The 12,727-nt window shown below is 41.2% G+C and overlaps 1 protein-coding gene across 1 annotated transcript in view; it reads right to left on the bottom strand.

The window, feature by feature from the left end:
• Positions 1-162: 162 nt before the first annotated feature.
• Positions 163-12,727, bottom strand: part of CACNA2D1 (calcium channel, voltage-dependent, alpha 2/delta subunit 1) — a gene marked incomplete at its 3' end in the record, with an annotated part of 640,713 nt that continues 628,148 nt past the window's right edge. The window contains exons 23-30 of the mRNA XM_015428057.1: positions 11,033-11,109; positions 8,293-8,353; positions 4,854-4,951; positions 4,465-4,546; positions 3,826-3,888; positions 2,937-3,040; positions 1,133-1,210; positions 163-230 (exon numbers count right to left, since the gene is read on the bottom strand). Coding sequence (XP_015283543.1) covers positions 163-230; positions 1,133-1,210; positions 2,937-3,040; positions 3,826-3,888; positions 4,465-4,546; positions 4,854-4,951; positions 8,293-8,353; positions 11,033-11,109 — 631 coding nt within the window. The remainder of the gene's footprint in view (positions 231-1,132; positions 1,211-2,936; positions 3,041-3,825; positions 3,889-4,464; positions 4,547-4,853; positions 4,952-8,292; positions 8,354-11,032; positions 11,110-12,727) is intronic.

Raw genomic sequence — 12,727 nt, 5'->3', positions numbered from 1 at the left:
AGGCAGCTCTAGTGCGAAATCAGCCTATTGTGTCAGCAGAAAGCACTGTGCATTGGAGGAAGATGCCATCATTCATGAAATGCTTTGCAGGATGCATCACACATCTTTAAGAAATTGAGACATTTCCATGGATACTGAAAAGATGGCAGGTCAGGTGCTCACCTGGATCTTGGTTGTGGTTTTGGTGAAGTTTTCCATCCAGTTGCTTATATTGATTTTTACTCCAACAACTAGCAGGAAATATACAAAACACAAAGAAAAATGTAAATATACAGCATTTCCAGGTGTTTAATAACAGAACATATTTCTTTTTTGTATTTTTCATATGTGCATGCATGCATTTGTGTGCACGTGGAAGTCATGGTGACCTCTAGTGACTGACCCCTACTGGGGGCCTGGAGGATATTCAGAGAGGCCGCTGGATAAAGCCTGCCCCCACCTCCTGACTGCTGGTATTCCAAGGAGGTCTCCCATCCAAGTACTTGCCAGAGTCGACCCTGCTTAGCTTCCGAGATCTGACGAGATCAGGCTTGCCTGGGCTATCCCGGTCAGGGCAACAGAACATATTCTTTTGACTCAGTTGCTGGCCTACAAAATGTGATTTCTGCAAAAATAACGTCATCCCCCCCAAAACAACAACAACAACAACAACAAAACCTCAAACATTTGAGAACTTTAGCATGATCAAAGAGAAAGTAGGTAGTAAAACAGGGGCTCCCAAAGTTTCTGAGCCTGTGGCCACTTCTGGAACTTGGGGAAAGGATAGTGGGTGCCACCCCAAATGGCTGCCCTGAGAGCAAGGCTAATCAAAAACTGGTTACTAAGTGGCACTGTGCCTATGGTCAAGCCAAGGGCACATAGCTGTGATGCTTCTGCCCAGGACAAAGTCTGCTAGTCATAACCCAAAGTTCTCTGTTCTTTTTTCTCTTCAATTCAAGACCCTTTTGATTTTATCCCCAATAGTCAAGAATGAAGCAGACACAAAGGAACAAATTGGTGGGTCTACTATGTTGGGGAGTGCTGTGATACAACAAACCTATGCAACAACAGCTAGGCTTAGAAACAGTGGACTCTGCTGTGCTCAGCAACCAGCCCCATTTCTTGGGAGAAAGTCAGTCTTACTCCTTCCTACCTGCAGGCTTCAGAAGTTTTCCACCGACAGTTATTTTCACAGCTTTGCTTACCATAATGCCATCTTCTTCGCTACTTCCTGAGTTAGAAGAAAGACAGCAGAGTTTAATAGATGATTGCACAACAATCTGATTCTTAAATAAACTGACTTTACCAATGATGAAAGTCAGATAACATGTGTTCAATATGATTGATTGCCCTTTAAAAACTCCTTGGGTCAAATCAGGCACCTAAAGCCATAACATGTGCAAGGTTCATTAACTTAACTATGTTTTCTGTGTAGTCATTACTTTGTAAAAGGAAATTATGGGGTGCATTTACAGAGTGCTAAATAGATGCTTAATGGCAGTAACAGGAGGTAATTTTTTATTTGCCCCACTGAATTAACTCTGCATATACAGAGGATCTTGTTGATGTTGGTATGTGTTAAGTTAAACGCCTTGGACAATACCCAATTCTCATCTACAAAGTGGGCATGAATACTTGGCATTTTACAGAGAGCTATGGGGTAGCACATCGAACCCCCTCCATCCATATTTGTAACAAAGGAACTTAGGCTTGGGTCTTTCAAGGTAAGAGGTTTTCACTGTAGTTAGTAGTACAGTCTCAGGCATGGTTCCTGTCATCCACCCTAGCATTCTGGGCTTTTGTTCAGAGACCAACCACATGCAGCCCACTTAGAAAGCAGTTCAACTGCTACTCCTAGCCTAAGGCCAGGAATGGGTCATGGCTCAATAACCCCAATTCCTTCCTCTTCTGCCTGTTCTCCATTTTTAAGAGAAGACAGTGGATATTTTTGGTGTATGCCTCACAGCTGTGAAAACTTATCACAATCTAGGTCTGACTAGAGCTGCTAATAAAATTCTCCTCACTGAAATTTGTCCCCAGACTTTGGGCTTAGAAGTTCTCTAATCTTTTCCAGAATGGGACCAATGAGCCACTGATTTTGATTTCCAAACACTGTTTGTACAACTTCACATGTGCAGCAGAGTGCTACAGTTTTTAGTATGAATAATTTTCTACCTTATTGAGGTTACCAATACTCACATTTGTACATTGCCTCAATGTTAGGGATTCATAAATCTCCCCGTCCTGGTGTCTTGGGACTGAAGACATTTGTACATATGTCAACTTGTAATTCAGAATATAATTCCTTGCCGGGAAGAAGCTTTTGAAGAAAACCTTAACACCAGAGAATACCCTAACTAACTGCAACTTCCCACAAATCCCTTGGCATTATTTCCTGAGGCATAGCTATTTGGAACACTGGTATGACTTGCCAGCAGTCTTTTGAACTTCCACAGGTGCATAAAACAGATTATACCATACCTATGTTTTAGTGTACCAATTACTAAGCCTAACAGTCCCAACTAAGGAGTCCTCCTCCACTCTAAGTTGGCTCTTCTGTTGGAGAACTTGAGTCGGAGGAAGGCTGCTTAGAATAGAGGAAGGCTTGAGTTAGCAAAGTGGAAGGATACCGGCCACAGCATTTATTATTACTGCAGCAGAAAGTAAAGGTCAAGGATTAGAGCCTTGAAAATCACTGTCATATTTCCACATGCCACCTCAAATTATCTTGATGCTTGGCATTTGTGTTGCCACTTCCCACCCCAAAACTAACATACACACCAACTGCATTCCTGTTTCCAGTACATCTGCAAGTGGGATTTCCTTAGCACTTTTCCCACCTATCCCATGCTCTTTTAAACAAGCTGGACTGTGCATTAGTTTAAATGATTTCAAGTGTGCTAGCATTTTACTGAACATTGTCAATAAACTGTCCTTTTGTGTATCCAGCCACTTACTGTTGAAGAATGGAGCTGTGAAGACATAGTTTTCATTATCTAAGCTCCTCTTGTAGAAACTATCCTCATACGTTTCGGGATTTTCTGTCCAATAGTAGCCTGCGCTGAACATGAAAAAAAATGTCTATTTTTCATTTTGATAGATTCAGGTGGGTAGCCATGTTGGTCTAAAGCAGCAGAACAAAGTTGGAGTCCAGTGACATCTTTAAGACCAACTTCTTTTTTTTAATTTAAATTTTTTATTGTATATTCAGAATATTAACATAAACAACAATTCCTGTAAAATACATTTCAGAACATTTCAGAATAGATACTTCGCAAGTACCTGCTTTTTTAAGTAAATTTGCAATAAGCATGGTAGAGAATAATTGAAACATTAAAGACATTAATACAAGTATATAGCTTTAAGACCAACTTCTGAAGATGTGTGCATGCACACAAAACGTATACCCGGAATAAAACTTTGTTGATCTTTCAGTTTGAATGTATGGTTGTTGCTGGTATTTGTTGTTACCCACCCTGAGCCCTGCTCTGCAGGGGAGGGCAGGCCATAAGCCGAACATAATAAACAAATAAATCAATAAATGTATTATTTATGTATTAATCATATTTATACCCCACCCTCCCCGCAATGCTGGCACATACGGTGGGGCACCACAATTTTCTGGAAATTGTCACCTTTCCTATGACTGGGTCAGAACATTGTATTTTGGTGACTCATGTGCTCCTGTTTCGTATCTCAAGACTATAACTTCAGTATTCCATTTTCAAGTATAAACTTAAACAAAAGCTTGGAAGATTGATGGCCACAATCCTGGGCACACTTATGCCAATTAAGTGTATCTACATATCTGTTGTTGCATTGCTTAGGAAAAAAATGGACCCTTACCTTCGTGGATACACTCTCGTGATCCCTCCATCAGTCACTACAAACCGTGCTGTAATTCCTTCACTATGGGAAAAAAACACAACCATTTGCATCCAAGTTATTGCCAATGCTGTATATAAAGAGCGGTATCCAAATGTGCCCTTTTGTGAGCAGAAGAGTCTTCTGTTCAAACAAGAAAGTCAGAATCCCATAATGTTGCCATGGGTCCCCTGATGCTTAGGAAGAGCTTTGCAGGAGGAACAGGCTCTTTTGAAATTCTATGGCAGAAAATACGTAGAACTGGGAAAGATCTGTTCCCTAGGTGGATGCTTAGGAAGAGCTTTGCAGGAGGAACAGGCTCTTTTGAAATTCTATGGCAGAAAATACGTAGAACTGGGAAAGATCTGTTCCCTAGGTGGATGCTTAGGAAGAGCTTTGCAGGAGGAACAGGCTCTTTTGAAATTCTATGGCAGAAAATACGTAGAACTGGGAAAGATCTGTTCCCTAGGTGGAACTCTGCACATAATTCTTTGGATTCAACCCATAACACAATTACAAAATGCTTAAATATGCACATGCTTAAATCCAGTAATCTGTTTGGAGGATTAGAAATCCAGGCACTGTTCTGATATTCCTTAACTTGATGAAAAGAATACTCACGGGTCCTGCTTACTCCAATGTTCCTGAACAAGTTCACTCGTAAATCCAGCATCCAGTAAAACTCTCATAACCATATCATTGCCTATAAAAGGAGATGAGCACATTTTGAACAAAACACCCAGCTAAAGTGAAAACTGGTAATGTTTTACACTTGTTTTTGTTATGAATATTTAGAAGTGATGCTAATTTGATAAAGTTCTGAAGAACTTTTAAAGAGGAACTCAGAGGGGCCTTTTATCCTTGCCACAACCCTATGAACTAGGTTATGATTACAGTCACAACCATCCAGATGATCTGGGACTTGAACCTAAACTCCCCCCTTCCAGGCTAACAGTTTAACCATTATACCACATTGCCTGTTCAAGCATAATGAAATTGGCAATACTTACATAAAGGGCTTTTGGGGGTATGTCGATCAATAAATTCATTGAAATTTTGAAGAAAATCAGTATTATTGTCAGTTATTTTTACGGGAGTACAATAATCTCTGAGGAGAAAAAAACCCACAATTGTGTTAGAACTGCCTTTAAAGCATTTGACAACAATTTTCTTCAACTAATGTACTAGAATTTGTCATGGATTCTGGCTACATTTGTCTAGCACAGAAGCCACCTACTTTTTAAAGTTTGTGGATACCTCTGGAATTCTGACACAAGGTGGTGGGTACAATCACAAAATGGCTGCTGGAGGAGGTGGAGCCAATGGTAAAATGGCTCTAGAAGAGGTGGAGCCAACGACAAAATGAGATCATGTATAACTCTAATTATAACTCTTCAACATTTCAAGTAGAAGCTCTGTTTAACAGGATGCCTTTTAAAATGAACATATAATTTAAAAATATTTTCTTTCATACACACAGCTTCACTGCCTGACTAAAGGCAAGATCCTTGTGCTATGGGGGCAACAGCTGCTGAAGCAACTTAAAAAATAAATTTGCACAGCCAGTCAGGTCAGTTAGATTATTAGGGCCAGTGTATTAAGGTATTGGAATGCTGAAGTCTAAGACTACATGTGACATTATCTTAACATCTCCCCCCTTCTCTTAGGAGAGCTGTTTGCAGTCAAAGGGATGAACCTGACAGAGCTGCATAGTGAAGCCACTGAACACAAATGGCTCATCACACCCTAACAGCTGGAACATGCATGAATTAAAACTACATATGGCACAAAACTGTCCATAGTGAAGTTTATCTATCAAGAAGCAAAGTCTGATGCATTTCTGATGTTCAGGTTCTTCTTCAAAGATACACAATGTAAAATTGGTATTATGAGACTCTATGCAGTGTCATGCAACAGCCCCCTCATGGCCATCCCTTTTGTGTTCTCTGTTTCTTGCAATATTAATATTGTGTTCCCTGGTCTGCTACTAGGCTTGCCAAATGTGCCCGGGGGGGTGGGTAACCCCCCGCTTCGGAGGGGGGGAAACCATATGTTTCCCCCCCGACGAGCTCGGCCACGCCCCCAACGTCGGTAGCGTCTGACGTCACTTCCGGTGATGTCGCGGCGGCGCGCACGCACGGACTGCTCCCGGACGGGACGGAGCCTCCCCCGCCGGTGAGTGAAAACTATTTGGCAACCCTATCTGCTACTATTAATATCTTTATGAAACTGTACTTTTTCATGCAGCTGAAGCATGGGATCCAATTAATGAATTGTTGCCAGGACTGGCTACAGAAACCTGTATTCTTTGACTTATCAGTGCTAAATTGGTCTGCATCAATATGGTGAGAATTCTCCATTTTGCATTCAACACCACTGTGATGGCAGAGGCAACCATGTACATAGGCCAATGGAGATTCTGTGCTTTTCTTCTGCCACTCATCATTTTCCCTGCCTTTTTTCCTCCAACACACTGGAAGGCTTTTTGTTGTTGTTGTTTTTTAAAGGTAAATGCTATAGCATGATAATGTTAAAGTGCTATTGTAACTAACAAGGTTTTTTATTATAAAGTTATCTGGTAGTATAGCAAGAAAAAAGGCAACTGTATGGACTGATGGAAGGAAAATGGTGCTGATACATGTGGGTGTTTTTTTTAAAATAAGCACCTTCCTATGCTGATGACATGAGAACACACCTAGACTGCGATCACATGTACCTTTAGATCCGACATAGGTGTGAATGCCTGATGGATCTAAAAGGAGCGATCAGACAGCAACATCTGGGAAGCGTCCCACAGTCATCGGCAACCTGTGCTGCTCCACCACAGAAGCGGAGTTAAAAGACACCAGGGAAAGTCCGGCTCTAACAGGTTCCAACAAGCCATGGATGGACTTTCCCCTGTCTGATCGCGTAAGCACACTCTCATGCTGTCGGGATGGTCTGATCATGCCCTCCCAGCATCATCGGATACTCCGCAGGGCCCTCAGTGCAGAGGTGTGATTCCTCGTTTATGCGCATGGGAAATAAACGGCCAACCCCCCCCCCCCCAACTCACCTGCAGTTGCGTCTGATCACACAGTGACAGGCTGAGCCCGCAGCTACAAAGGGAGGTGTGATCTCGCAACTGCGTGTCAAATTCCTCTGGAGAAAATAGCCTCACTTCCCCGCTGCTTCAACTGGTGCGTGTGACCGCAGCCCTAGACTGTATGCTTCCTCCAAACATCATAGCAAATCAGGTTTGGGATAGAGCATATTAAAGATGGGAAAACAACCACTGGAACACAACTAGAGCATGTTCTCATGTGGATGATCCTCCAAAGAACACTCCAGTTTGGCTGCCAAACCTCTGCAGGGAAGTAGGCTTGTGACCAATGCTCCCTCTAAGCTGTGGAGTCTTGTGAGCCAAAATTCTACTTTGTGAGCTACGTGCATTAAAGTTGTGAGTGAGCAATTTGGATGCTGCATAAATTAGTTTGCTCTGGAGCCATCCTTGCTGAGCTGGAGGCCAAAAATCTGTGAGCTAGCTCACACTAACTCAGCTTAGAGGGAACACTGCTTGTGACATGTTAAGGCTTTCTGCCTTCAGTTACCAACCTTCACCTTTTTGACATATAAATGGCTCTGAGCTATTAGAACTGTATTTAATATATTGCTATCATCTTGCTTTGGCAGCCTGAGTATCCCAGACTAGCCTAAGCTGGTCAGAGCTTGGAAGCTAAGCAGGGCTGGCCATGGTTTGTGCTTGGATAGGAGACCACAAGGAAGATCAGAGTTGCCACATAGAGGAAGGCAATGCCTTGAAAACCCCATGAGAAGTCACCATAAGTCAGTTGCAATTTGATAGAACATAATTAATTAATTATCATAATCTTTCAACTCAGTTCTGGCCTCCTAAGGTGGATAAGCACAATAAAAAGCCATATAAAATCACATTAAAAACCTTACTCATGCACATAATACGGCAACATATAAATGACAGTGCAATCCTAATCAGAGTTACAACATGCTAAATCCACTGAAGTCAATGGGTTTAGAAGCATGTAACTATGACTGAGATTGCACTGGCAATCCCCCTCCCCACCTTCTCAATGAAGTACAGTAATTTCCTAGTGGGAAAAACACCCAGTCATTTGCTTCCTAAAGACCAAGAGGAGGCCAGTAAAGCAGTTCTCAAGGGGTGGTAATTCCAGTTCCTTGGGGATGCCAACCCATTTCAGCCATTGAAGGCACACAGAACAAGGCCCAACAAATGACTGAGGCTCATTTGGACTGTCATCCTCAAGGAAACCCTGATTACAGTGTGTGTAAAGCTTTAAATGTCAATACCAACATCATAAATACAGCCTTAGATGGGAAATTATCCCCAGGTTTTTTAAATCATTACTGTGCTGATTGGGTCTTATTTACAGTTTAGGCCTCAGGGTTTACAATGCAGGAAAAATGACCAACCTTGGTGCTAAAAACGTGTAGCCAAACTCATCAAAACGATCTAGCTTCAGAGTTTCAGTAACTACAAGGATGAAAACACAACATCAGAAGGGTTCAATTAGATTCTTATACCACAGAGTTGCCTTGATTTACATTAAAAAAAAGAATTCAGACACATGGATACTAATAAAGTGGAACTCCATTTCTAGAATCTGCCAACACTTAAGTGCTTCAGGTAGGGCACACCAAGAGCATTAGTGACACAAGGCATACAATTATGTAGGCATTATAGAGATGTGATGTTATGCCAGTAATCCCAAACAGATATGTCAGCACAAATGTATGGATCTGGTACAGAAAAGGTTTTCCCCTGGCTAATCAATGTTATTTCTGCATTAAATGAGGAACTGTGCATTAGAATCAGTATGATGTGGAACAATATAGTAACTGGGGAAAGTTACAGCTGGCACATAGTTGACTGCTTAAGTATGACCATGTGGGAACTGAAAATTTGAATTCCAAACTGAAAACAAAAAGGCTTGTAAAATTTAATCTTTGTTTAAAATTTTTATTTAGCATCAGTTCATTTCAGGGTTGCTTAAAACACAGATTTCTGGGATAAAAGATAATCAGAGCTTCTTCATGAATCGCCTGGGTTGACAAGATCAAATGAACAAGGAAGAAACCAACAATAAACTGAAAGGCATATTTGGGGAGGTATGGGGGAGAGAAAAGACACCATAATATATACATGTTTTTCCTTCTCTGTCTTTGAAATACACAGTTGCCATTGGGGGGGGGGACCCTGAGATGAAGGATACAAAGGAGAGTATCCAGGAGGAATGGAAATATAAGAGGAAAATATCAACAGCAGAAGGAAATTGAGCAACAAGAATATACTTGCCCTTTGGGACTGTGATTATCCATCAGAAAGAGAGAGCAGGAAAACAGAAAAAAAACAGGGTAAAGCAAAAGGGTTCACAAACCAATATTTTATTCAACCAGCCCCTTGAATAAAAATATTGTGGCATAAGAGAGAGTTCAGAGGTTCATTTTCTGTACAGCTGTCCTCTGGAGAAAAGACAAACATCTTGAAGATTTGAGCACAGGATTTGGCAATTGTTTCTTTCATGTACCTTCTCTATACTGTGGCTATTTCAAGGATCTGTGTACAAGGAGGTATTTGATTCGGGGGTGGGGTCGGACTACTAATTCAGTCTACAGGCATTTATTGTCTTGGTTGTATTTTACAGAGGTGAGCCCGAGTTCAGAACATTAAGAGATCAATCATGCAATACAGCGTGTTGCTTGTAACACTGAGGCACTGAATCACTGGTAAGCAGTTTGGGAACTTGTCTTCGGCTGGAAGCAACACAGGGCCTGCTCATGCACTGGATGGAGCTGCTGCACTGTGCACTGCACTGCTTGCTTGCTTGAGCAAGGTAACATGTTGGGGGACACATATGAGGGAAGAAGGGAAGCATACAGAAGATGGTAAACTCTAATATGACAAGGGACAGCTAAGTAAAAGTTAGACTTGAAGCCCTTAATGCAGGCATGTACATGTTTGACCTGTGCAACCAAACACAAGTATGCCTTGAACCCTGCCATAGGCCAATAGATTTTTGATACCAGTCTGGGTCACAAATTGTGCAGGCCTGCCCCTTTCTTAATATATCTGGACAGACACAGAAATTCAGCAGCAAACATAGGATTCTCGCCTCTGCATCTGCTGTCAACATGTATACCACTGGGGAGGAGAGACATTATCAACATAGAGGTGGAAGGATCTGGCTTAACCTAACCTTCTCTTTTTTCCATTGCAACCTTTCCCATTGTTCACTTGTCCTCAGCTGACTGAACTCCCAGATGGGTCTACTGATAAAGTGTGGGAAAGTGGTCCACAGCAAGGCTGCAGTGGAAATATGGAAGGCAGGTAAAGGGTTAAGCTTTCCATCAGCGACTTCTCCTGGCTGAGTCTTTCCTGTCCCACCTCCCCTTTGCAAATGCCCCTCACATCTTTCCGCTTGTTGGAGACACTCATGGCAACCCTTTATTTACAGCAATAGCTGAATTTTGCTCTAATGAATTCAGCACAGTTGAGATATAAATAAATATAGCAAAGCACAAAGAGTTAAGCTTTCAAATGTAATAGCTGGAAATGTTCAGTGCCATTCATTTACATCGGAAAGGCCACCTTTAGAATTTCCGGATCATGATTCCAGCCTAGACATAGCAGGTATCCATTCATATCAGATACATTGTGCAGTATTCCAAACTCAGCTACAGTCCAAACCTAATCCTAATTCTTCCTTTTGAGCCAGAGGGGAGTAGAGGTGTCTACTACATAAAGACTTGCAGCTACAACATACTAAACAAAACAGCTCTACTGGACTGCAGATCACACAACTCGACCCTGAAGGCGGGCTGTTTAAAACATTAGCTACCAGACCCGTAAAAAGACAGCAACAGGGGATACGCCAAGCAATGATTCTGTAGGTATAGAAGTAAGGAGGTGGGGAAGAGAAAGTATCAATTGTGCAAGAAAGGTAACAGAACATATTCTATTTCTGTAGAATATTTTTGTACCTTGCACACTGACACTCTAGAATCATTGCTACAGAACCGGGGGCACATAATGGTAACACTAGTGAAAGTCCAAAGTTTTTAATGATTTTCAAAATACGGCATTAAAAAACACCAAACCTCTACATACTGCACTGTTATGTTCAGAATCTGGAGAATGTTCATGGTTACTTACACTTAGCCTGGATTAGTGCCTCGTCAATGGTGGCTTTTATGTAGTAAAAGCTATAAGGTGGTAACACCAATGCCAAACTGGAAAAGAAAGGACACAAGAATCAACAACGGAGACAAAAGCCACGTTTCAGTTTTGTGGCTCTAGATCAGTTTTGTTGTGTCTCTGAAAATGAGTAATAATGTTATGAAAAAATGGTTTCCTGCAAGATGTTTCTTCAGCTAATACCTTCACTGAATCTCTCTCTTGCTTTCTACACTATCACATTTAACCCCATCCTGACTCCAACAATATTATTTATCGTATGGGATGCAGAAAAGGAATCCCTTTGGTAAGCCATCCTGACATTGTTATGTGTTACTCCTCAGTGTTATGAATAGCCTGTTGGAAAACGTTTCATGACAGATGTCGAGTTGACAACATGAGGGGAAAAAATTGTGGAAAATCCTCCACAGCAGAACCAAGCTGATAACATGGCTGCCAAACTCGAACAGAAAGAAAACATGGAGAATGAGACTGCAAGTATCTTAAAAGGTATGGAAAACCAATTATTGCAATTAAAATGGGATTTGAAGCAAGAACTAATGGATGGAGGGAGGGAATTGTTAAAACCAATAAATAACCAATTAAAGGAACTGGTTGATAATGTAAAAAATGTAACAGAGACTGCTGAAGAAGCATATGATATGAGCAAAGTTCACCACGAGAAAATTATAAAATTGGAGAACCAAAATAGAACTATGAGATTAAAAATAGCAGACCTGGTGGATAGAGATCATCATACAAACATTCACATTCGTGGGGTGTAGGAGCATGAGGAAGAAGACAATACGGTGGGATTTCTTATCAACTGGTTTAACTCCCTGGTCCCAGACAAGCCCCTAAATAGAACCGACTTTGAAAGAGCTCATAGAATTGTAAGAGGTACTTCAACAACCGGAGAGATTGTTCTATGTTTCACACAATATGCAGTAAAGATCAGTTCCTCAAGCAAGTCTGGAAAGTCCCATCCTTAAGTTATAAGGAAAACAAAATGATGTTTACGCAATACCAAAGCTCTGAAATGCTTAGGAGGAGATGCACTCTGCATCTAGTTACCCAAAAAATCACAGGAAGCCAAGATAAACTATTACTGGGTATTCCCTTTCAAATTAATTATACAAAGAGGAAAAATACTTATGGTGCTACTTCATTATTCTATTCTATTTATTTATTAAGTTAGATTTACTAGGCTACCCTTCCCTTACAAGTAGGGGTCAGGGCAGCTTACAACAAAATAACATACAGTAAGTGATTTAAATTAAAACCAACATTAAAACTACCTAAAAACAGATCAATAAATAGAACAATATACATTCCAGATGGTGGTGGTGGTGGGGAATCAGCTCTCCAGTCTGTGCTTAGATGAAGGGGTTAATTGAAAAGTTTAGAGAGGGAGGACAGCAGTGAACTATGTACCCCAGCAGGCTCATCAGCACTTGTGCACATGCTCAGAGGACAAACTTTTTTAAAAAATGGCTGACAGTCCCATGAAATATATATCCCAGAAGGCTCATCATGCTCAAAGGACACACTTAAAAAAATGGCCGATGGGCTGACTCCCTGGTTGCTGCTGTCTGATCACTCAAGGACAGGGTAAAAACACTTTAAAGAGTGCTAAAAGAGATGAGTCTGATCAGGATTCTCTGTTACAAAATA

This window comes from Gekko japonicus, unplaced genomic scaffold, assembly GCF_001447785.1.
Source record: "Gekko japonicus isolate JY-2015 unplaced genomic scaffold, Gekko_japonicus_V1.1 scaffold471, whole genome shotgun sequence".
Taxonomy (NCBI): domain Eukaryota; kingdom Metazoa; phylum Chordata; class Lepidosauria; order Squamata; family Gekkonidae; genus Gekko; species Gekko japonicus.
The sequence above is the reverse complement of the archived record's forward strand: the minus strand, read 5'-3'. Positions and strand labels throughout refer to the sequence as shown.